At 39.3% G+C, this 26,614-nt stretch overlaps 2 protein-coding genes across 4 annotated transcripts in view; one reads left to right on the forward strand and one right to left on the reverse strand.

Moving 5' to 3' along the window:
* Positions 1-26,614, reverse strand: part of ptchd4 (patched domain containing 4) — a 189,900-nt gene that overhangs the window by 39,580 nt on the left and 123,706 nt on the right. The gene's annotated exons all lie outside the window — the stretch shown is intronic.
* Positions 1-26,614, forward strand: part of opn5 (opsin 5) — a 102,568-nt gene that overhangs the window by 33,834 nt on the left and 42,120 nt on the right. For 2 of the 3 annotated variants that reach the window (XM_051960672.1, XM_051960674.1), the window contains exon 3: positions 25,634-25,753. The exons of the other annotated variant lie outside the window; for it this stretch is intronic. In XM_051960672.1, coding sequence (XP_051816632.1) covers positions 25,634-25,753 — 120 coding nt within the window. The remainder of the gene's footprint in view (positions 1-25,633; positions 25,754-26,614) is intronic. 3 annotated transcript variants of the gene reach the window in all.

A 26,614-nucleotide genomic window follows, 5' to 3' on the forward strand; every position in this document is an offset into this window, starting at 1 on the left:
CTTCTGATTTAATGTCGGTTCATATTTGAAAAACAGAGTTTAGATACTTGAAGTTTCATTTCAGTATAAATTTAACTGAGTTGTGGACATTGTTTTTGTGTCTGTTGTCATTAACAGTGTGTAGAAGTGGAAATGGTGCAGTCGTAATGGAGAACTCTTGATTGTGGCATTTTTAGAAAACTGACAGATGTAGTTCAGTGAATTTTTTTATCGTGTAAATGATGCAGAAATGTTAGCTTTAAATCCATAAAATGAAATACATTTTTGCATTTGGGTGAATCAGTGTGTGAGATTTCAGAAAATCTTTTGGAACATAAGGGAGGCCACCTCCTAAGTGATGGAAGTATTATTTTTCCACTTTATATTCGAATAAAATTTTTTGGGGAAAAAGACATTATTTAGAGCTTCTTTGGAGTAACTCTAAGGATCTGTATAAATCAAAATGGAGTAATTAAATCCATGAATACATTTGAACAAAAAAATATTTTCAGATATTTCTTAAGGCAAAAGGAACCACACCAAGAACACAGAAAAGCAGAAAGCTAAAGAATCACCTTTTGATGATGCACATTAGTCTACCTGCCAGTCTGTGGGTGGGTAGTTAGTTAACTACATGCTGTCCATCCATCCTTTTCTCTATACACCGCTTTATCCTCACTAGGGTCGCAAAGGGTGCTGGAGCCTATCCCAGCTTACTTTTGGGCGAAGGCAGGGGACACCCTGGACAGGTCGCCAGTCTGTCGCAGGGCTACATATACAGACAAACAAGCACACTCACATTCACACCTACGGGCAATTTAGAGTGATAAATTAACCTCAGTATGTTTTTGGACTGTGGGAGGAAGCCGGAGTGCCCGGAGAAAACCCACGCATGCACAGGGAGAACATGCAAACTCCATGCAGAAAGATCCCAGGCCACCCCGGGATTTGAACCGGGGATCTTCTTGCTGCAAGGCGAAAGTGCTAACCACTATGCCGTTGTGCAGCCCCTAATTACATGCTGCCAGATAAATAATGTCATTAGATGAAAGCAGTTCATACAATTAAACACATTTTCTCACAAATGGAAGGAGCATGATGCTCAAACTGGAAGCTGCGTATCAGAATGTGCAATACAAGTTAATTCCAGGAAAAGGGATGGGCGTTCTGGGAAAAAGTGGAATAGCAGATATGAATTCTGCGGAAATACGCCCACACATGGAAGCACAGACCTGGTTACAAAGTGATCTCTCTTTGCAGAAAGTTTGTTGCTCCTGAGTTTCTGAGCATACTTTGTTTGCCCAAAGCAACACTATTGCCTCACGTGTGCTTCGGGGAATTGTTAAAAGGACCTTTTAGGGCCATGTTCAGTGATCACATGATGAATCACATGTACAGGAGAGGATCACTTGAACAGATACTAGGCTTGCCCCTGCATCTGACCCACTGCTAAATAGAAAAAAACTAAAACATTCTCTCACAGAATGACTATTCTGTTGTCAAAAAACTAGCCAATTCTGACAATGTGCAAGTATAAATATAATCATATTTTTGATCTGTGTTCTTTATGGAACACTATTCTAAAACATAAGAATGTGTGGCCTTGAATTACGTATACATGTTTTCTCACTGTTCTAAAGTCTGTAGTGATGCTAAATGAGAAGGTAGAGCCAAGAGACAATAATGTCGTAGCTTTGCATAAAGACTGCTAAAAGTGTGGAAACTGCTTACCTGTTCAGGAATTGTAGCTTGTTCATTTTTATTATTATTATTATTATTACTATTATTTTTTAATAGAATAGAATAGAATATCTTTTATTAGTCCTACCAGGGGAAATGTGCAATGTCACAGCAGCAAAGTGACAGAAAAATCAAGAGAACACATCTATAAATTAAAGACATAAGATATTTACTTTACACTTTAAAAAAATAAGAAAAATATATGCACCAGGATACCAAAAACACAGAATTGAAAGTTTCTAATGTCATTACACAAATATACAACAGAATTTGGGAATTCAGTGTATTTCTGATCATTGGAAATAACAGCACCTAGCTGAGAAAAAGTTTTTACCGTTTTCATTTTTTATGCTAAACTAAGCTACCTGTCATATTTATTGTACATACGTAAGCCCAATATTTATCTTCACATCAAATTCTTTACATACATGTGTTTCAGGTTGTTTAACTGTGCAGTGGAGTGGAATGTTTTTATGCATAAAGGAAAGTTTTTTTTTTCAATATTCAGAAGTCTTTAGTTGACAAATTTTTACCTTAATTTACATCACAAATTCCACATTCAATATTTTGATAGATGTTTAGCACAGTAGTGATGTCTGCTTATAGTTGAAAATATTACGCCAAATATTACAAATATTTGGTGTAATATTCCTATTCCCGGGCTTATATTTAACAAATGGCTAAAAATAATAATTTGGACCGAAGCAAATAATTTTGGGAGTAATTCCATAGACTGTATATATAGTGGATGTAGCATCTGGCTCCAGAATTGAAGCCAACCCGGAAGTGTCAAAAACTTGCAATATCCCGCCGTCCGCTAGGGTTGGCTCCAAAAAGCTTTTTCTCCATAGACCCCAATTCATTTTTGGAAAAAATAAAATTTGATAGACTGATGTTCTACAGCTCAGGATTTTTTTCCCGTTAGTTTTCATGGTCAAAATGAGAAATCAGGTGGCCTATCTCAAAATAAATCAATACTGAATTTTAAATAAATCGTTAAAGTTGGCGGAGCCAGGGGGCGTGGCTATACTTGATAGACAGCAACAGAAGCCGCTGCGGTAAAACGTGGGCGGGATAAGAGAGTCCTCAGCCAATCCTGCCCCTAGTTGCTCTCCGGTCCAGTCTGTTTGATGACGCTTTTTACGTCACTGGCTCCAAAAAATCCAAAATGGCGACCAGGAAGTAGCAAAATCCGGGCTTCATTTTCTCAGCGTTGAAACCAACGGGTGATGTCACGGTTAGTTTACGCCTGAGTAATTCAGATTCAGATTAAGAAAACTTTATTTGTCCCTAGGGGGCAGTTGTCCTCATTATCACCACTAGTAACTGTGGTTTTGAAGTATTTTTAGTGATTTAGTTTGGTATCTCTGATAACTTCTCTGTCAGCTGTAACATTGTCACGCAGATTGGTTTTAATTTCATCAATTAATTCCTGCTTATAAATCCCTATTTGTCTATTAAATAATGTTACATTTAAAATCATTTAAATAACATATGTTTTTACAAAAAAATATATTAATGAATAAAATGTGAGGATTTTTTAAAAGACGGGACAATGGGTTGAATAAATCCTTGACCTTATCCTCTGATTGGCTGGTATCTTCTGACTGTGTAGCTCACTGATTGTTCTTAACACTTGGCAAAGTGAAGCTATTTTGTTAAACTATTAATCATTCAGGGAGTATAAGGATGTCGTCCTCATTAGAAATCTTGAATGTCTTGAAGAAAGAACCTATTTTATTTATATGTAAATTTTTTCTTCATAGTTATCCCAAATACACTTAAAATACACTTGATTTTACTTAATTCAGTTGTATTGTCCTTCACTTCAGTTCCGTCTATTTCTGGAGGACGTTGTGCGGTTAAAACAAAGTCGGGTGTAAAGTGTGTTGCTATCCATCTGTTTTTATGCACATTTTTAATTTGCAGATTAAAAAATACTGAACTGAAACCTAGAATTACAAAAAAATCACAATCAATTCAGTTCTATTTAATTATATTTATAGAGTGGCAATCTCATGGCACTTCACATAGTAAGGTAAACAGAGAACCCAGCAATCCCAACTTGCCTTTAGATTCCCTATGAGCAAACAGCTGGCAACGGTGGGAATTTAACCATTTAAAAAATAACAAACTTATAATAGGGAGGGAAAATATAAAACTCTGACAAAACCAGGCTCAGGGAAGGCGGCTGTCTGCCTTTACTGGTTTGGGTGAGAGTGGAGCTGATGGGGGTGAGGATAGCAGGAAAGCAAATGGAGAACAGACACAAGAACTGCCCTTGTAGAATGTCTTTCAGGACTATTGCTGTGGCCAAAAACAGTACCTGCTCCTGGGTAGGTATGTTTGAGTGAAAAACTGCTGGGGCCTATTTCACGAAGCAGGTTTAGTGAAAACTCTGAGTTTGTTAACCCTGAAATAAGGAAAACTCAGAGTTTTCCGTTTCACAAAGCGAGGTAACTCTAACCAGGGAATGCGGGGTAACTCTAGCCTGTTTCACAAAGAGGGGTAACTTAAAGTCTCGGTCAGTTACCGCAGTAACAGACTCTATAACTCTAACCTGCTCGCCAGCAGGTTTATCTGAGAAAACCTCGAGTTTCTCTCCATCTCCGCCCTCTTTCAGCCACACACGCTATTTGACTTCCTCATTCATTCAGTCAGTAAGCGAGCGAGTTTTGGCATAGAACAGCTTTTATTAATGATCCAGTGGATAAAGGAGCAGCATTACTGCACAGATAATTAAATATTCGTCGGTAGATTGTTATCAGACCGAGCATAAATGTTCTCGCATTTCCGGACAATTATCCTTTTGAGCGGTACCGTTTCGTAATCGGTTCAAGTCCATAATCTACGTAAACAACCTAATCCGTCCTTACATTTACATTACCAGCCGCAGTCACGCTCTCACATCCAGCAGATATTGTGTGTTGCGCTGTGGTTCTTTGCAAATGGAAGTTTTTATATGATGTCAGAGATGCAGAGTAAGGCAACTGTATGGAGGACGGTCAGAAAAGTGTTCCTGGTCCTGAAACGGCTTTTACTCATCATTGTGGTTTTCCCTGGACATAAACCTGTCAGAGCATGAAGGAGGAGTTCCACAGGATTGCAGGTGAATGATGTAGAGATCTGTTAAATTCATTTTAAGTCTATTCTGTTAATGACATTGTGCTGCAACCTCAGACTGGGATTAGTCATTTTAATTTCTTTTAGGATTTCCCAGTGTTATTGGCTGCATAGATGCACACACATCCCCATCACAGCTCCCGCACGTAATGAATAGGAAGTCCGTTCACAGCATAAATGTGCAGGTAGGCTACAGGTAGACTGACTACTGTTTCTAAATGTTAAAGACTGCATCATAGTTCAACATCTGTCATTCTCTGTCCACATCATATGTGATGCTGCATACATCATTTCTAATTTAGAGGCCACGTGGTCTGGGTCTGTTCATGACTCCAGGATTTATGGAGAGTCTAACCTGAGCAACAGACTGCAGCGTGGTCAGCAGCCTAAAGATTTTCACAATAGAATTCTCTTGTCTCCCTCCTTTAATATACTCTGATGTATCCACTATACATTACAGGAGAGTTTGATGGTCTTCTGCTGGGTGACAAGGGTTACCATGCCAACCCAGGCTGATGACCTCATACCCTGACCCTGAACCAGGCCCCCAACAGAACTTCAACCGGACTCACTGCAGGACCAGAGCCCGGGTGGAGATGACCATAGGCCTGCTGAAAGCCTGTTTCCAGAGCCTACATCTCCTCAGGTTGACCCCTGAGAGGGCCTGTGATATTACTGTGGCATGTGTTGTTCTTCATAATATTACCACTATTAGAGGAGAGCAACACCCTGCCCTACAAACTGAAGACCCACATGATGGCCCCATCCACCTGCAGCTATCCAGGACAGCAGAGCAGTCAGAGACACCGTATGCAATAATCACTTTAGAGTTTAAGTCACCATCATCACCACCACAGCAAATAAGGACATGATACACATTTCACTTGGTCTTCTTTATTTCCTACAAATAAAAGAGATAGTTCAGTTCATGTTCCAGTAGTTAACATAATTCACCTGTGACCATCACCCACCTCTAACTTGTGCTCCAGTATTTCAATTTCCAGATCTGCCCTCCTAATCTGTTTTTGGATTTTTCTCAGCAAATGCAGTTTGTAAATCTGTTTTACTGATAACTGGGAATACATAGAGGACACTAAATTATGCAGTTGCACATGAATTCCACAGAATGAACCTCTGGCGTTTCCTGAACATCCATCTCACTGTGTCAGTCTGTGCAGTGAACATTGAGGGACCATCCTGCTGCTGTCCAGCCATGCTCTGTTAAAAAAGATGAGAATGTGCAATACTTCAGTGTGGGCTAAATGTCACACTCTAAATTCCACCCAAAATGTGAATAGAAAGAGAACTATCAGTAACATACCTCTGTATGCCTTTCTGGATGCCCCTCTGTAAAGGCAGCAGACACAGTTTCATCCTCTTCATCCTAGATCAGTGACATGTTTCAGTACACTTAAACTACCATTTGGATAAATCTTAGGAGTGTTGCCTACTTACAATTACAAGGTCTTCTGTGGTGTGAAGGGGCCAAAAGACAAAAAAAGACACAAAAGAGAACTAAATAATCAAAAAAATAAATAAACATATATATATATATATATATATATATATATATATATATATATTTGCATCAATGACCTTTTATACCACCGTTTTACAGGCATCTGCTTTCTTTCTGTTGGCTGAGCAGAAGTCTGTGTTACTTTAAGTAGGCTTAATTATTGAACAGAACATGATATGGATGCAGACATTTAGGCTGTGTGTGGATAAAACAACTGCACAGTCAAACAGCCACTCAATATTTAGGCTACTTTACAATGTAAAACATGATCAACATGAAGTACCTCCATGAAATAATGCCGAGGTCTTACCTGTTTGAACAATGTTTTTATATTTCATCTTAAGCTGCTGCCCCGTGCGCTTCTCCCCCGCGGGATTTCGCCTCAATGAAATAACTTAATAGGCTACCATTCAGACAGTTATTCCCTGTAATATTATTACGATTACAAAGGATGACATTTAAACTTACGCATTGACCCAGGCTGCAGTGTTCTCCACGCCGTCTCCCTCTCTTTTGCAGCTGCAGCGGTGTTGCACTGCTTTCTAAAAACGTGTTCAAACTCGCCATCTGAGTGCGTTAAAAATGTCCAGTTCAAAAACGCAAACTTTCGCTTTCCGAGTGAAACTACTCCGAGTTGATTAAACCAACTCAAATCAGCCGTTGTGAAACTGAAAACTCAGAGTTTCCTGTCTCAGAGTAGATCAACTCAGAGTTGAGGATTAAACTCAGTTTGTTAAACCTGCTTCGTGAAATAGGCCCCTGGATGGGTCTTAATGCTAACTGGTCAGAAAAGACAAATAGTTTTTTCTCATAGAATTTGTCATCCACTCTAACATTGCCATCTTCAATGTAGAATTCACCGTGTTGGTGAACATAAATAAAACATCGAGTGTTCTACTCGATATGTCCTCATAGAACTGGAGTTACATCTGGTGTTTGGCATTGTTTTACTGCACTCAGAGTTAACTTTATGTTCTAAGTTGGCACATCTGACACCTCTTTGGGGACAGAAACCCTAAAAGTGCTGATTACGGGGTCATTCGCATCACTTTGTGCTTTAAGTTCCAGCAGTGCAAAGTGCCCTCATAAAAATAAGTTGGATAAACTTGCAATAGAAGCTGACTGAATAAATAACAAATACATCTTCTCTCGTTTCACCACCCTTCTGGCCATGGGTATGAACTACCCAGAGAGTCCCTATGAATGGCTTTTTTTTCCTGCAGCCACATGAGCTGTGAATAAGTTACTTCCTCTGAAGTTGCAAGAAACGCAGCCCGTGGTGTGAAAAATGTCGCACTATATCTTTGTCTCTGTGTTTTCCTGTAAACACAGATTTTTTTTTTTTTTGTAACTCTGTATGAGTCTGTAAGTCCTGCTTGTTTGTGGAGCAGAATTCCTCCTTGTGGACCTATAAACTATCCATCCATCTGAATTCTACCAGAAAGACAAAAAATTTCCAACTTGAGTGCATCAGTTAGTAGTCTTACTCAAATAACCTCCAATAAAACAAACCATTGTGTGTTCTACATTGTTTTAGATCACTGATGCCCAACTGAAGCTTTCTAAATTATGTTATCGGCCCCTACCGCATTGATTGATTGGAGAATTGGAGCCACCAGCTGTTTGTTCAAACCGATTAATGAAACTTCATTAAACTAAACTAACTTCATTTGTTACTGCAGATGTTGTTGTTTAGATACATTCATTACTGTTGAGCAGTTTGCTTTTTTTAGACTGTCGCCCTGAAAATAAGAAAAGGATCAAGGATATTCCTTGATACTCTTTGGTGTTTGGACAGTCAGCTTATTTACTGTATATGAAAGATGGATTTAGCCACTGCAGTGTCACCCATTTACTTGTAATAGAAGGTTTATGGATAGGCCTTGACTTTCTATTTCGACCATCTTGGCTTTTTGGTATAGCTGTGAATTCAAGGACACTACAAACACCCATATTGTAGTAACTCATCAATAACAAGGTAGCCTTGTATACCTTGCCTTGTTGTCTATTTCACTCGAAATGGAATGATTTTTTGTACAAAATGAGCACCATGCTGTATTGAAAGAGATGTGAAGCTAGCGACTGAGACCACAAATTCATGAGAAGAATCGAGTAAGAAGTAGGGTCATTGTTATTTCTATAACTAGCAGTTATGTAAATGTTGGTTTATTTTTATTTTTCGTACTACATTCCTTAAATGTTTGTACCATTTTTCTGCTGTAACACTGCAAATTTCCAAACTGTGGGATAAATGATGTTTTGTCTTCAGTGGCGACCTCGCCCTTTAGTGGCAACAGTAATTGAAGTGATGAAGTTTTACAGCCATAAAGTCCAGTCTGGGTATAGAGATGGATGAGGTTCGGGATTAGGGATAGTCTGATTGTGGTCCTGGTCGATTATTGTGACCAATATTTGGCATTTTACCAATCATCCATATCAGTAAATTGTTGACCAATTATCGCTAAATTAATATATATTTCAGGTCTGATGCAGCCTGATAATTAATAATGCTTTAAGATCTGAACCATAGCTGCCAAGTCCGTTTATTATAAGTGACTTTGGGCTCATTTTCCTTATCAGTCGCGGGTTGCGGGTTTTTGGGCTTGTTTTGTAAAATGTAGTTGCTTATTTGCTGCCTGTATGAACCCCTCCTGATTCTCTCCCACGTTAGCTTGTCCTTTTCCAGGTCCCGTCCACTCCTCCATTTCTTGGTTACTGCCCCTGCCCACACTTACAAACATGCACAGAAACACCTGAGAGTCTGTCAAAGAGAGAGACTGACAACAAGTGGGAAACAGTGGGGGAAATATGGCAAAAAATATAGTAAAGAGTGGGAGAAAGAGAGCGCGTTGAAAGACTGGATCCAATCTCAGGTGGGAGACAACTCAAAGCAGTTCTGCCGATTTTGCAAATGTGAGATATGTACTGACTATGCAGGTTTAATACAGCATGCTGGGACGGAAATTCACAAACTCTGTACCTCGGTAGTTCAACAGGTTGAGCAGGTGTCCCATAAGCAGTGGTCATGGGTTTGAATCCAGCTCTTTGCTGTACCATAGCTGAACAAGGCCAAAAAAAAATCAATGAGGCTTACAGATGTTGGTTTCACCACTACAAAACAAATAAATGAGCTGAAGATGTCCACTTAAAGGCATTATGGAGGATTTTTTTTGTTTGTTTAATTTGTCTGATTCACATAAAATTAATATACTGACCTTTAGTGGACTTGTATGTATGGTTTCTAAAAAAATAAAAAATTAAAATAAATAACTGTGGACATGGCAGGACCTGAAAAACATCAGCCAATCAACGCGCTCGGACCAAGGCGTTTGGTTTGCTCCCTTTCCTGTCAATCAAAAATCTTCCGGCTCAGGCCAAGTTACGTAGATTACGTACGCCTTGGACTTACGTGTTTTCTGTATGTGTTGCATTGGTATAGCTTCGTAGTTAGCTGACGACTTGTTTTGCTCATCTTTTTTTACATAATGGCAGATAAAGATCCAGGGGGACCCAGCTGTAAAAGACAACTTCACAAGTCCTATGCAAGTTTCTGGAGGGGGGGGGGGGGGTCGTTTCTTCGTAAATGTTAAGAGGGGGGAAGTTAGAGGGGGGTGAGGGAGAGGTTGTACACACGTGGACAAAATTGTTGGTACCCCTCAGTTAAAGAAGGAAAAACCCACAATTCTCACTGAAATCACTTGAAACTCACAAAAGTAACAATAAATAAAAATGTATTGAAAATTAAATAATCAAAAACAGCCATTACTTTTGAATTGTTGATTAACATAATTATTTAAAAAAACAAACTAATGAAACAGGCCTGGACAAAAATGATGGTACCTCTATAAAAGATTGAAAACTATTTGACCAGAGTGACATGATTAACTCAGGTGTGTCATTTAATTGACATCACAGGTGTTTCCAAACTCATAATCACTCAGTCTGCCTATTTAAAGGGAGACAAGTAGTCACCCTGCTGTTTGGTGAAAAGGTGTGTACCACACTGAACATGGACAACAGAAAGCGAAGGAGAGAATTGTCCCAGGACATCCGAAAAAAAAATGATAGACAAACATCTTAAAGGTAAAGGCTATAAGACCATCTCTAAACAGCTTGAAGTTCCTGTGACAACAGTGGCTCATATTATTCAGAAGTTCAAGACCCACGGGACAGTAGCCAACCTCCCTGGACGTGGCCGCAAGAGGAAAATTGACGACAAATTGAAGAGACGGATCGTTGGAATTGTATCCAAAGAGCCCAGAGCAACCTCCAAAGAAATTAAAGGTGAACTCCAAGGCCAAGGTACATCAGTGTCAGATCGCACCATTCGTCGTTGTTTGAGCCAAAGTGGACTTCATGGGAGACGACCAAGGAGGACACCACTGCTGAAAAAAACTCATAAAAAAGCCAGACTGGAATTTGCAAAAATGCATGTTGACAAGCCACAAAGCTTCTGGGAGAATGTCCTTTGGACAGATGAGACCAAACTGGAGCTTTTTGGTAAGGCACATCAACTCTATGTTCATAGACTCAAAAACCAAGCATACGAAGAAAAGAACACTGTCCCTACGGTGAAACATGGAGGAGGCTCAGTAATGTTTTGGGGCTGCTTTGCTGCATCTGGCACAGGGTGTCTTGAAAGTGTGCAAGGTACGATGAAATCTGAAGACTATCAAGGCATTCTGGAGAGAAATGTGCTGCCTAGTGTCAGAAAGCTTGGTCTCAGTCGCAGGTCATGGGTCTTCCAACAGGACAACGATCCAAAACACACAGCCAAAAACACCCAAAAATGGCTGAGAGAAAAGCGTTGGACTATTCTAAAGTGGCCTTCTATGAGCCCAGATCTGAATCCCATTGAACATATGTGGAAGGAGCTGAAACATGCCATTTGGAGAAGACACCCATCAAACCTGAGACAACTGGAGCTGTTTGCTCATGAGGAGTGGGCCAAAATACCTGTTGACAGCTGCAGAACGCTCATTGACAAATACAGAAATCGTTTAATTGCAGTGATTGCCTCAAAAGGTTGTGCAACAAAATATTAAGTTATGGGTACCATCATTTTTGTCCAGCCCTATTTCATTAGTTTGTTTTTTTAAATAATTATGTTAATCAACAATTCAAAAGTGATGGCTGATTTTGATTATTTAATTTTCAATAAATTTTTATTTATTGTTACTTTTGTGAGTTTCAAGTGATTTCAGTGAGAATTGTGGGTTTTTCCTCCTTTAACTGAGGGGTACCAACAATTTTGTCCACGTGTGTATGTGCACATGCGCATGCTACGTTCAAATTAAATCTCCTCTAATGCCTTTAAGTAGCCTGTCACACATAAGTTATTCAATGCTTTTATGCTGACTGTTTACTGTCAATTTACTGTTGTTTACACATAATGCACGTCTTTTATTTTAATTAGACTTTAAACATTTAATTTATTTAATGTTTTAATGCTTTAACTGTCAATTTGCTGCAAACAAAAATAAATTTATATATGTATACTGTTGTCAAGAGGCCTCCCATTTACAAAATGTTGCAGTTCAGCTGTTGGACTTTTTTTGGGCTTGTATCCATAGAGCCGGTTGCTTGTTTCTATTACGAGATCTGGCAACACTGACCTGGACCGTAGTGGGCAATAAAAGTGATAAACAGAGAAAGATTAAGAAAATAGAGAAGAATATCAGACATACATGCAGGAGACAAACCGATCAATCGAGAATGTCCTCATTTAATCAGTCCTGTTACTATTTTGCATATTCAGGTGTAGCCAAAAGTATTACTGAAGAAGTCTAGTTATGAATGGCAGGTCTCTACTATCACATGCTCTTAAAACATTACATTTAATGTATATTGGTTATAAATATTAGTTATTGCCTTTTCTGGATTACCAATAATCTGCCTCGGCCCTGAAAAATCCACATCGGTTGATCCCTATTAGCGACTAAAATGACAAAAAACATTTTACTTCAATGACTTCCATTTCTTTGCTGTTTCAAACTAATTCACAGATTCTTTTAACTGCTGGAGCTGCATGACTTCAAACTTGTGTTTAGTATCACAATCATGCAGATGTAAGTTCTGCTTTTCATTTCTTGCAGCTCTTAACAGGTTAGGACCCCTTTAGAAGTCTGATAAAGTCTGATAAAGCTGATAAAATGCATTTTGTTGTGGTGCACATTCAGCATCAATCAGTACCACTCTCCCCGTGGCATTCAGTAACGACACCGTAGCCATAATGCCGATGTTGTTAACAGTGCATTGTTTCCTTTTCAGAGACTCCAGTTGTGTTTTTGTAATAAACCTGGCAGCTGTATTTGCCTGGAAGTACGTCATCAGGAGAATAGGCTAGGTTTTTTTTCCTCCTCTCTGCTATTGTTTTGGGGGTGGTTTGGCCCTGCACAGGTCTGGAAATTCAACAAGCTCAAGGGTGTTCATTAGTTTTTCATCCATCTTTCAGTTCCAATAGTTTGGATTAAGTGTCAGATAATAAACCACCAGAAAATCAGAGTTGGGAAACAGACGGACCGAGGAAGAGGTCGCATGATGTGCTTTGGGGAATAAGCAGTTGGTTTTCTGTGGGGTGTGGTGTGTTTATTCATTTTTAGAGCTATTTTCACACTTTGTTCCTTGTGGGAACCTTCCAGCAGTCCAAATCTTGGCTGAGAGCCTCTATTGGCTATTATATTTATTCCTGGTGCCATGCATCATATGAGTACATGGAAACGAGGAGGTGTACAGTCCACTCATTATGCTATTTATTTAATTAATTTCACTTCAGCTGCCCAAATAGAACCCTCATCGATGAATCTGGTTCATTCAGCACTGAAAAGGTTTGTGCAGATCAAATGGGCTGAATGGGAAGCAGTTGACTGGGCAGCAAATTTATTACTGAGGGATTAATAGTTGTTTACTCAGCCCCAAATTAGCTAGGTTTTTTTTTTGTTTGTTTTTGTTTAGTTTTTTTGGAGAAACTGTGAGGTAAGAAAATTTTACACGATGATCTCTCCTGCTGCTGATCTCCTTAGGGTCCAGATTGTCACAGTGATAACGATGCTATTTGGGTGTTGTTTTCTATTGCAGAGAAATATTATTCAGAACGCAGTGACTCTACGTTCATGCATGGTGGACATTCTGCACCAGAAACACAGACACAGGGTACTCACAGATGGGCATAGATGACAATACAAAACCAGTATTTCATGATATTTTGGGCCTGGGAGCAAAACATCCACTGGTTCCTTCATATCCCAGACAGCTTCTATGTGGATGAGTAGTATTATCAATAGGAGATTTTACTTTTGGCTTTCCTTATCACTTTTTTATCAGTATAGGGTGGGCTTTAGTCTATTTATCAAGTCACAATTGTACCATTAATACAACAGTATAAAACACACACAAATAAATAAATGGCCCACATGAATATAAATAAATAAGAATGAAGGAATCATGCACTTGATGCACATTAAATAAAGAAAGAAGCTGCTGTTGTATTATCACCCAGGCCTAATGATTGATTTCAGCATTTGATATTAAATTAGTAAAGCAATTTTTTTTTTTTACAATCTTTTACAGCTGAATAATTCAGCATTTTGAAAATAAACCCTGCTAGTTTCCAAAAAATATTATTAGTTAATAATATTTATTTTGTTCCATAGTAATTTTTTTAAGGTGTGGGACAAACATTCACCAAAATCCACCTAAAACAAGACATTTTTCACATTTCTAACCGGTACTTAGTGTCATGTCATCACATAACTACTCGCTGCTCTTTTTACAAATAAGAAGTGCAATGAGGCGTAACTACAACAGCTGTTATATTAGGAGCAAACATCTTGACCAAGGGCAATTTGCTGTTCTTCAGGGTCACTGTTGGAAAGTGACAGGAGGCCAGCGGCAAATCAAGAACCCTCTTGGGTCGTTGGTTTAACCCTAAAAACTCAACACTGTATATCCAAGTTACATATTTAGAAGCTTGTTTTTTTACTGGTGAATCATGTTTTCATGTCTAAAATGGTCTTGGATGCAACTCTACATACATACTTCCAATAGAATGTGCAGATCGATGCATTCCTCGCCTCTCTCCACTCACCCCTTCACGGCAGCCTGAGTTCACCAGCTCACCTGAGACTCTGATCAAACACTGTGAAACTACTCCTAACTGCACATTAACAACATGTAATACGGACTTATTCAACTTTCATTGCTACACAGGAGCAACAAGGTGGAAATGCTCTGTCAGGGCAGCTTATTTTGCTCATGTTGTATCTTCTAGTGTGTAGAAGGCAAAATAGGGACACGTTGACAATTTCAAATTTTGAATTTTGCCAGAGTGGGTTTTAAATTAACAAACTGCTATAATTGTCAGATTACATTAATAACCATTTATAGGCCCATATCTCATCTTTGGTGGAAATTATTTCTTTTCAAATGAGCTAACAGCCAAGGGACATTATTCAGCATTTACTATATAAACAAATAAATCCCAGTGTGTGTTAATTTATTCCTTTTGTGAATTAGAATATTATCAGCAGGCCAGTTGGAGACTCTGTCTCCCGATTAATGGCTTGGAGCTTGATTTGATTGTTGTGTAACACTGATCTGAACTGAAAGCTAAACTACCAGTCAGTACTCAGCCTCAGTTTTTCTAAATGTCTCTTTCTGTTATTAAACTTATGAACCACTGTGTTGATTGGACTTAAAGGGATAGTTCGGGATTTTTGACATGAATCTGTATGGCATCCCCGTCAGCAGTGTTGTGCATTCACAACACTGTGTGAATGCACAACACTGCTGACGGGGATGCCATACAGATTTTCTTTTTGTTTTTCTTTTTCTTTTGTTTGTTCACACTTGAACTTGTTACATGGCTCTTATCCAGGTTGTTTTCTCCTGACTAGATTTTTGCTTGTGTTGTATCTACTCTCAGATGTTCGTCGCTTTAGATAAAAGCATCTGCTAAATGAAATTGTAGAAATTCAAGGAATCTGTGCAATGTCAGGACCATCTGTGAAATATCAGAATTTATGGACTGATAAAAGAATCTGTACTATACCAATGTTCTTCTCTTTATAAAATAGCCCTGTGTCATTTGTTTTATTTTATTATTATTTTTAGCTAATGTCCCTGTGCTTTTTCTGCTGTAGCGGTGTAAATTTCATGGAATCAATAAAGGCTATCTTGTCTTATTTTCAATATAGAAAACTGCTCCTATAATAACCTTGAAATCAGCCAGACAAACTGTTTCTGATGGTACTGAGAACTTAGTAAAGCACACTTTAAAAAATAGACAACAATATAACATCTCCTAGATAAAATGAGTGGTAGAGGTTCCATGTGATGGATTGGTTTATTCTGTCTTGAACTGAGCTTGTTTGTGTCTTTTCAGTGGAGAAATAAACAATGGGCAGATAGAGAATGTTTTCGAGTGTGACTGTCTAAGACCTTTATATAATGAGAATTGTCATGTGGGTAGTCAGGTAGTGTATCTGCTACGCTACCTGGATGCTCATTGCTCATGACAGGGCTCCAGACTGCAACTAAATGGTAACATTTTGCTACTAAAATTTGAGACAGTGCAAATAATTTTTTCATCGACTCTCGCATGTGCGACCAGTAAATTTGCCATTTTTTAAATTATTATTCAATATTTTTTGTTGTTGACAAACTTCTGCTCCACACTTCAGCCCAGTAGTTGACAGTAATGCACAAATCAGCTGGTTTGCCATTCAACCTTAACTCCAAAAGAAGAAGAAAGGAGACAAACACCAAAGAAGAAGAAGGCGGGCCAACGTGTGTGAGAGTAGGGGGCGAATGACCACTGCGATTGGCTTATGTGTGCAAAGGTGCGGGTCTTGGGGTTATCGCGCAAATGCACAGGTTTAACGTAATTCTTGTAAACAATGACTTAGAGGACTATAGCCGCGTGTCACCTAGATGCGATTTTCCCGTACGGCAGTGCACTGTTGCTTCTCAACTCCATTCCCATCCAACTCACAATAATCTCTACAAACTAATCCAGTCTGGTTTCCGCCCCTGCCACATTACAGAAACCGCTCTCATAAAAATAACTAATGATCTCCTCCAAGCAGCTGATTCTGGATTACTCCCCTGTGTCCTCAGGTGTGCCCCAGGGCTCTGTCCTGGGGCCCCTTCTCATCATCATATACCTCCTTTCCCTTGGCAATATCTTCCGTAAATACAACATTCATTTGCATTGTTACGCGGATGACACCCAGCTCTACCTATCCAGTAAACCCAACTCCCACACTCCTCCCTCACTACCTGCTTGTCAAAAATAAAATCCTGGTTCACCTCAGACCTCCTAAAACTAAGCAGTGACAAAACAGAGATTCTTTTCACTGGAACAAAATCAATGCTATCCAGAGTTGACAGTTTCTCCCTCATCACTGACAGTGCCTCAGTTTCTCCCTCCCATCAGGTTAAGAGTCTGGGTGTCATCCTTATTCCTTCTTTTCTTTCCAATCTCACATCAATAACATCACTCAGTCTGCATATTTCCATCCCCGCAACATCAATCATCTCCGCCCATCCCTCATCCCCTACACTACCTCTATCTTGGTCCACAACCTCGTCACTTCCTGCATTGATTACTGCAACTCTCTCCTCTTTGGTCTCCCTCACAAATCCCTCCATAATCTTCAGCTGGTCCAGAATTCAGCTGCTCGCATCATCTCCAAAATCCCCTAATTTCAGCACATCACCCCTGTCCTACAGCAGCTCTACTGGCTCCCTGTCACCCAGAATAGAATTCAAAATCCTCCTGTATACATTCAATGTCATCCATAACCTTGCCCCTCCCTATCTGTCTGATCTTCCTCACATCGCCTCCTCTCTCAGATCCTCTTTCTTCATCCACCTCACAGTGCCCTCCACCCACCTCAGCACCATGGGGAGCAGGGCTTTCAGCTGCTCTGCTCACAAACTCTGGAACTCACTCCCACTGGACATTCAAAATATTGACCCTCTGTCTCTCTAAAAATCCAAACTCAAAACTCAGCTGTTCAGGACAATTTAAGCTTGTTTTATGCTTGCCACATCCGCAAGGTCTGTGCGGCTCCATGCAGACAAATTACATCATTTTAGCAGCCTCGTCTTTCCAGTTTGGGAGCGGACGCTGCATGGAGTGTAAAGTCACACGGTCTCTTGCACGGATTTCCGCGCAACTCATTTCTGTGCGGCTCGTTCATGCGGAAAGCCTCTAGCTACGTCTTTCTTTAAGTATGCTTTTTATCTTCATGTATGTTTTTATCTTTTTGTATGGTTTTTATCTGTTTTGTTGTATTTATTTTTACTGTAAAGTGACCTTGGGTGTCAAGAAAGGTGCTTGCAAATAAAATGCATGATTATTATTATTGTTGTTATTAAATAGTAAAAAAGATAATTCAGCTGAGCCACTGTTTGCACCAAAGCACCTTCATCAGCTGTTATGACTAAAGTGTTAACTTTGCAAGGTCTTTTCATAATGTTGTCATGGTTATTGTGTTAGCTTTACAAAACAAACTTCTGAATAAGTTTGTTATCTTTATAACATTCCCATTTTTATTATAGCTAATGTCTGACAGCTGTAGTGTAGTGAGGAGGTCAGCGTGGATATATGGATCAACAAACAAGACAACTCATATTTGTTTTAATCATGCGGGTTCCATTTGTGTTTATTATTTCCATTTCTGTTTATTATTGTAATCAAATAACATAGTCCAACGCTAACAAAGTACTTATTTAAACATAAATCATTCCTTAAACCTGCACAACTTACATGGAGGTTAGCGTTCGTTGTACTGTACATAACTGCATTAGTGTCGGACCTAAGCTTAAGCTAGAAGCCCTGATAGGGGAATTTTATCAGGTGGAAAATGAGAAAAATATCAAGAAAAAATATTTTTCTTTGCAAATTAAAACCAGAAACCATTATACAGACACGTAAAGCAAATGAAGACATGGCAGCAAAGTAAAAAACAAAGCTGGCATCAGTTTGAACTGAAAGAAGTCAGTAGTAAGTCAGTACCTCTAAAAGCTGTTTGATTTGCCGCCTTTAATCAAGTTTTGCTTTCTATTGTTTCTGAGAAAGAGCCCAGTTCATCCGCTTTACATAAGTCTCATAAGACAACTTTTTCCAGACACACTTTTCTTTCAAATTAGCTTAATGTGTTTCATATTAGATACACTCTTTCTAAAAACAAAAGTACATGACCGAATCCAGGCTAAATGACACTGTCGGACGTGTATCAATTTTCCGTAAATGTCCTCAAGATGATTTGATTGTTCCACTTGATTATCTCCGCCAGGAGGTTATGTAATCACCGGAGTTTGTTTGTTTGTCTGTCCGTCTGTGTGTGTGTGTGTGTGTGTATGTGTGTGTGTCTGTTTGTCTGTTAACAGCATAACTCAAAAATCATGGACGGATTTTCACCAAATTTTTACAGGATGTCCGGAAGAGCAAGAGTAAGAATCGATTAGATTTTGGAGGTGATCCGAATCACCCTCTGGATCCAGGAATACAAACCCCGAAACAACTGCAAGAGAGAGACGCTGCAAATTCACGGAAGGTCGCCAAGCCACTAGGGGGAGCAGACCGTTGCTAGGGACGCCGATCAGAACGGCGTCCCTAGCAACGGTCTGCTAGACAGACGCATGCTAATATTTGCTACGTAAATTTGCTGCTGTTGGATAATACTGTAAGAGACTAGGGCCGAGTGTTTAAAAAAGACGTAAGGGAAAACATACCTTTTTATTCTCCTCTCCAAGTGTTTGCAAATTTTCTTATCCCGCTGTCTTCTTTGCAACTTCCTCCTGGGTATTTCCTGTCAGTATAAAAGATCAGTCCCTTCCGTATGGTCCGCTCCTCCTAGTGGCCTGGCGACCTTCCGTGAATTTGCAGCGTCTCTCTCTTGCAGTTGTTTCGGGGTTTGTATGCAGCATTTCTCTGTTGCATTTGTTTTATGTGTTTTTGGGTTTACATCATTCCTATGTTTGCAGCGTTTTGATCGTTTGTATTGCATTTTGGCCGTTTGTATTGCGTTTTTTTGTTTGCTGCGCGTATGCCCTTGTCGGCCACCGTATGTATGACATACCATATCTATGTTCTACCGTTACATGTTACACAACACACCATATACTTGGTCATTGTACTTTAAAAGTCAAATTTTCCTCTTAAGCAGTTCAAGGACAAGACAAACAATTTCAAGGTTCACTGCGTCGGTTCACATTAGATACAGCATGTTGATTATACTGGAAGACCTTCTGGATAAAAACTACAAATGTTACAGCTTTTTGGACTGCTGCATTCTTATCTCAATGTTGCTCCATTTAAACACAAGTGTTTTAAATCTGAAGCTAAGAAAAGACACAACAGGCCACGATAATCTGTATAGTTGTTTTATAGAATTTCAGGTTATTAAAGGGTGACATTAGCAGCGATTTGATAGCCAAAATATGTTGGTTTGACAGCAACTGGATGGTGACCGCCTGAAGCTCTTACTTGTCATGCTTCATTCACAGTAAGTTGACAGCGACAAGACAAGAAAAACTGCTGCATTTCTACATTTGTTTGTCATTTATGAAGAATTCCTTTGGAGGAATAAAATCTTTTGCTTCATTTTAAAAGGAAAACTGTCTGCATCCAGTAGTTACGTGTGAAAAGAAAAAGCGTGCTGGTCTGTTATTCCACAACGTTTGCTGAAAATAAAAGGTTACAAATGAGAAAAGAAAGCTGTCCAAAAGCTAATACGAGAAGCTCCGTTTAATGGTTGACAGAGCTGAATTTATGTGAGACTGCAGCTCTCTGTATCTATTGAGTGTAACTGAGTGGAAACCTGTTTTAAATACAAAGTCATGGGAGTCCCTGCACATGAAACACTGCTAATTTCAATGTCATATGAATTTAATTTCAGCTTCCATTATCACTGAGGAGAGAGGCTCATTTCAAAGGGCTCCTACTGATATTAACACACTGTCTTCTAGTGGTTCTTGGCGCATATTCTCACCTTTTCAAACATTGGTGTTTCGTGAAATAGCAAAGCTCATGCATAAAATTCAACAAAAGTGCTTAATATAGCTGCAAGCATAAAACAAGGATAAATACATTAAATATTTATACCCATCATGTTTCATGATATTTCCATGTCGTATAGTTATGTCAACACTGTATTTCGTGCAGTACTAGTAGCAGTTGCCTTGTACATGCGTCTTGCTGTGAGATGCAAACCAATTTAAAATGTATAGCTGTTAAAAAAAACAACAACAACAATGCTTAATTCAGGCGTTGTGGGACAAAAGCGCTGGAGAGGATCTCCATGGTTACATATTTTCAGGCATTTGGAGAAATTTGCTTTTGTAATTGAGATCTGAGCCACAGTTGCTTTGGTTGTATTAAAGGTGTGCATGATAAAAATGCAAAATCGAAGAGAGCTTAATATAGATATTTTTCTGTATTATTTGCCACTGATTCTGATTAGAAAATGGTAATCAATAGTGAAGCATCACACTTTTCGCTGGTGGAGTTTTACAATTTTTAACTGTAATTGTAATACGAATAAAATACATATAATTACAAACTATTTAAAGCAATCGCAAAGGTAATTTTAAACCATGACTTTTCTTGTATGGGAACCACAGGAGTTGAGATCTGTTCCATAATGACTGAGATGTACAGTGCCTTGCGAAAGTATTCGGCCCCCTTGAACTTTTCAACCTTTTGCCACATTTCAGGCTTCAAACATAAAGATATAAAATTTTAATTTTTTGTCAAGAATCAACAACAATTGGGACACAATCATGAAGTGGAATGAAATTTATTGGATATTATATACTTTTTTAACAAATAAAAACCTGAAAAGTGGGGTGTGCAATATTATTCGGCCCCTTTACTTTCAGTGCAGCAAACTCACTCCAGAAGTTCAGTGAGGATCTCTGAATGATCCAATGTTGTCCTAAATGACTGATGATGATAAATAGAATCCACCTGTGTGTAATCAAGTCTCCGTATAAATGCACCTGCTTTGTGATAGTCTCAGGGTTCTGTTTAAAGTGCAGAGAGCATCATGAAGACCAAGGAACACACCAGGCAGGTCCGAGATACCGTTGTGGAGAAGTTTAAAGCCGGATTTGGATACAAAAAGATTTCCCAAGCTTTAAACATCTCAAGGAGCACTGTGCAAGCAATCATATTGAAATGGAAGGAGTATCAGACCACTGCAAATCTACCAAGACCCGGTCGTCCCTCTAAACCTTCACCTCAAACAAGTAGAAGACTGATCAGAGATGCAGCCAAGAGGCCAATGATCACTCTGGATGAACTGCAGAGATCTACAGCTGAGGTGGGAAAGTCTGTCCATAGGACAACAATCAGTCGTACACTGCACAAATCTGGCCTTTGTGGAAGAGTGGCAAGAAAGCCATTTCTCAAAGATATCCATAAAAAGTCTCGTTTAAAGTTTGCCACAAGCCACCTGGGAGACACACCAAACATGTGGAAGAAGGTGCTCTGGTCAGATGAAACCAAAATGGAACTTTTTGGCCACAATGCAAAACGATATGTTTGGCGTAAAAGCAACACAGCTCATCACCCTGAACACACCATCCCCACTGTCAAACATGGTGGTGGCAGCCTCATGGTTTGGGCCTGCTTTTCTTCAGCAGGGACAGGGAAGATGGTTAAAATTGATGGGAAGATGAATGGAGCCAAATACAGGACCATTCTGGAAGAAAACCTGTTGGAGTCTGCAAAAGACCTGAGACTGGGACGGAGATTTATCTTCCAACAGGACAATGATCCAAAACATAAAGCCAAATCTACAATGGAATGGTTCACAAATAAACGTATCCAGGTGTTAGAATGGCCAAGTCAAAGTCCAGACCTGAATCCAATCGAGAATCTGTGGGCAGAGCTGAAGACTGCTGTTCACAAACGCTCTCCATCCAACCTCACTGAGCTCGAGCTGTTTTGCAAGGAAGAATGGGCAAGAATTTCAGTCTCTCCATGTGCAAAACTGATAGAGACATACCCCAAGCGACTTGCAGCTGTAATTGCAGCAAAAGGTGGCGCTACAAAGTATTAATGCAAGGGGGCCGAATAATATTGCACGCCCCACTTTTCAGGTTTTTATTTGTTAAAAAAGTTTAAAATATCCAGTAAATTTCATTCCACTTCACGATTGTGTCCCACTTGTTGTTGATTCTTTACAAAAAATTAAAATTTTATATCTATATGTTTGAAGCCTGAAATGTGGCGAAAGGTTGAAAAGTTCAAGGGGGCCGAATACTTTCACAAGGCACTGTAAGTAGCAGCTAGGGGATTTTAATCAGCAATCAGGCTGACAAGAAGAAAGCAAATAAGCGAAACGTACTGGAGCCTGGATGCTTTAAATAATCAAACTGTCCAATCAATTATCAAACTCAAAGACAACAACAATTAATAGTGGATACTGTCTCATGACGCATGTTAGAAGCAATATTGTTCAGCTCTTAATGTTAATGCTAAGACCAGAATATAGAGGATTCCAGTAAGTCTACAGGAGATAAAAGCAGTCTGTCCAGTTCTCTGCAGATCAGAGAAAACAACCTCATCTCAGTAACATCTTAGTTGAATAAAACATGATTTTCCGACTTCAATGGCATGTGTGAATCAGAAGTGACACAAAACAGGACAAGCTTATGATTGCGCTTCATGTGAGACTGGACATTAGTTTACTGACAGGACGAGAGTGGGAGAAGCAGCAGTGTCAACCTCTAACCATTCAGCTGCAGAAAAGCTTCGATTTAGCACCAAAAAGCAGAAGTTCATGATATATTACTCCACAGTTGTAGCACAAAACATTATTTGTCACTCCAAAGGCAGCTTAACTCCTTCTTTTTTAAAACATATATTCATTATGAATCATGTGCCTGCAGTGCGGTTATGTATGTATGTATGTAACTGACGAATCCCACAGAGAATTCTTACTTTTTTGGTTTTATTGCCCTCAGGTGTGCTGTCTCATTGCTCTCATTAATTTTCTAGCAGCAGCGTCACACCAAAAAGCTCTGATAAGAACTTATTTTACACTTATTTTGCAGCACCAAACTACAGGCAAACAGAGGTAACAATGACAGCATGTCGTTTCTAATTGTCAGGGTGCTTATAAACACCAAAATGGATTTAAAAGGAGATTAAACATTGCAGGAAGTTGGCTTAAATTCTTTCTGGAAGGCTGCTGTTTTCTTTTTTAAACCATTTCTGAGCACATTTCACTGTAAATAAATGAATGTTGTTTCAGTATTTAGCTGAAGTGCAATTTCTTGCATTAGCTTTGAAGGCTAACGGGCTGCCTGTGGTTCATGTAACCTCGAAGCTTCTAAGGAAAGCTGATGTTTTGCTTCTTACAACCTGTCTTCATTCCTCTTAACCCTTATCCATGTCCTAATACATTTTCTATACAATCATTTGTATACCCAGGGATGAGAATGAGAAAAAATATTTTCAGCTGAAAATTAGCCGGGGGTCTGGGGGCCGGAGGCGCGAAGCAACTAGGGGGGTCCAGGGGCATGCTCCCCCGGAAAAATTTTGAAAATCAAAATGCAAAATGGGGCATTCTGGCACAATTTGGAGCACATTTTGTTGTATTTGTAGCCATTTCCAAAAACTAAATTAAATAAAATTTTCATGTTTCTTTTCTAAAAATTAGTGATAGGGAGAAAATATGACAAATATAAACCCACTTGTCCTTGCGATCAAAACATGTCAACTAGTCCAGTCTATTATATTCTGGTCAGATTTCCACAAGCCATTCCAAAATGCCACATCAGTTCTTATTACAAATTTGAAAAAGATGACAAAGGACTTGAATCTGGAATCAAGTGGTGACTTTTACTTTTTTTCTAAAAACAACTACGTTAGGTACCAAATTCCCACTTCATTTTTATTCATAATAAAAAGGTTATGTCATGACCTTCATTTTACTTAAAAATGTGAAAGAAAACTTCAACTCTGGGTTAACAACTGGTTTTCTGAAGGAGTTAGTTCTGTTTTCAAAACTGTTACCTTTTTGAACACCGAACTAGAATTTGAGCACAGAATTTGTTTTGCCATTGAATGATATAATTTCGGGCACTCTATAAATCATTTTATCAAAAGAAACTAGGAATTTTATATTCCGTTGAAATCATTTGTCTCGTTCGTGAGAACGGGTTTTGTCGTGCCTAAATGTTTTAACGGGAGCCATTTTTGCAGTCACTGTCAATTCGTATCGCCGCGGACAACAAAACAGTAAGCAAACTCAGTAAAGGAAGCAAGATCGATGCCTACACTGCGTTGCTCACTTTATTTTGATGACATGCGATAGTTTTGATACTTAATTTGACATATGTCTGTGATACACACCTGCTTTTAGCCCCGAAAAACGAAACGATGGAGCGCTGCCGCTTCTTGTCCGCCATGCTCGTTGTTCGCCAATCGGAACGACCGACGTTTGAAACACGAACTCACGGGATGTCACACAAGAACTGAGTGTTACCGACCAACAGGGATGTGCCTTGCTGTCTTCACCCACGGCGAGAAAAGGCTGCCATTCTGACTTGTTGATTTCAGCGGCGAATATACCGGACTTATATGTCAATGCTTTCTAATATTTAGCATTACTTTTTTTTTTTTTTTTTTTGGTGCGGACCAGTGAGGCGGCAATGTCGGCAAAATTGTAATGAGGCGGTCGCCTATACCAGCGAGGCGGCCCGCCTCGTCGGTCATATAGGAGGGGAAACACTGCTGTACATGACTGCTCTCACTGAGTGGCGGATAGCATTCAGCGCGGTGGATATTAGCAGCCGTTCGATATTACGACTCGCCGACCATAAACATACCTCACCTCCCAAAAAAATTTTCTCCTCGAATTTAGACGATTCACAAGAATGATGCTGGCAATGATAAAATCCGTGGAATTCCGCGGATCCGCGGAAAATTCTCATCCCTGTATACCTGTAAGACTTCACAGTCATGCTTTGAATTATTTAGTTTTTTTATTTGATTCTGACTCAAGATTGATGGTAAGAGTAAGCAATGTATGTTTTATATTAGATTATTTGCCCACCTGGTTACATTATTCTGCAGCCAATGTGCATTAACAGACTCGTTTTCAGTGTTTTGTTCACTAAGCAACATTGTGTTTGAATACAGCTGATTCAATTTTAAGTCCCTGCCGAATTAAGACATACTGAGATGTTTTCAGGACAGTCACAGTGGTGTTTAAAAAGTGCAAATAGCAGTTTCTCTTGTTTCTCTTACAGGAATCATGTCGGCAACAGGAAACGGCTACGTTATTTATATGACCATCAAACGCAAGACCAAGTTGAAGCCTCCGGAGATCATGACTGTTAACTTAGCCATCTTCGATTTTGGGATATCAGGTACAGTTAGCACAAGATGAGCAATATTTACAGTGGGGAAAATAAGTATTGAATGCGTCAACTTTTTTCTCATCACATTTATTTCCAAAGATGCAATTCAAACAAAATTTCTACCAGACATTGATATTAACTCAAATAATCCACACATGAAAAGAAATCATGACATTCAAGTCCATGAATAATGATTATGTGGAATTAAGTACAATAACTCAGGAAAAAAGTATTGAACACACCATGGAAAGACTGTATACTTTGGCAAGGAAATGCACCATACCACCTGGAATCTGTCAGTAATTATTACTTGAACTTCCAATTAGTGCAAACCAACATCAGCTGGGCTAGAGCAATTTGATGGTCCTATAAAAAAGGTCTTTTTTTTCCACCAAGCAGTTAAATATGACACACCTCATGATGGGTAAATGCAAAGAGCTCTCTGAAGACATTTGCAACCTGATTGTTGCTCAGCATCAGAATGGAACTGGTTACAGACTGATATCAAAGCACCTGAATATTCCAGTCAGCACCGTTGGGGCCATTATTCGCAAGTGGAAGAAGCACCACCTTACCATCAACAGGCCACGCACAGGAGCTCCTTGCAAGATTTCTGACCAGGGAGTCAGAAAGATAGTCAGAAGAGTACTCAACGAGCCAAGGACCACCCTGAAAGTGCTCCAGAAAGACTTGGAGGCAGCAGGTACAATTGTTACAGAGAAAACAATAGACAGTGCACTCCACCGCCATGGTCTCTATGGACACTCAGCCCGCAAGACTCCATTCCTCAAAAAAAGGCATGTTGAAGCTTGTCTAAAGTTTGCTAAACAGCATCTTGACAAGCCTGTAGAGTACTGGGAGAATGTTGTC

Source organism: Acanthochromis polyacanthus, chromosome 16, assembly GCF_021347895.1.
Source record: "Acanthochromis polyacanthus isolate Apoly-LR-REF ecotype Palm Island chromosome 16, KAUST_Apoly_ChrSc, whole genome shotgun sequence".
Taxonomy (NCBI): domain Eukaryota; kingdom Metazoa; phylum Chordata; class Actinopteri; family Pomacentridae; genus Acanthochromis; species Acanthochromis polyacanthus.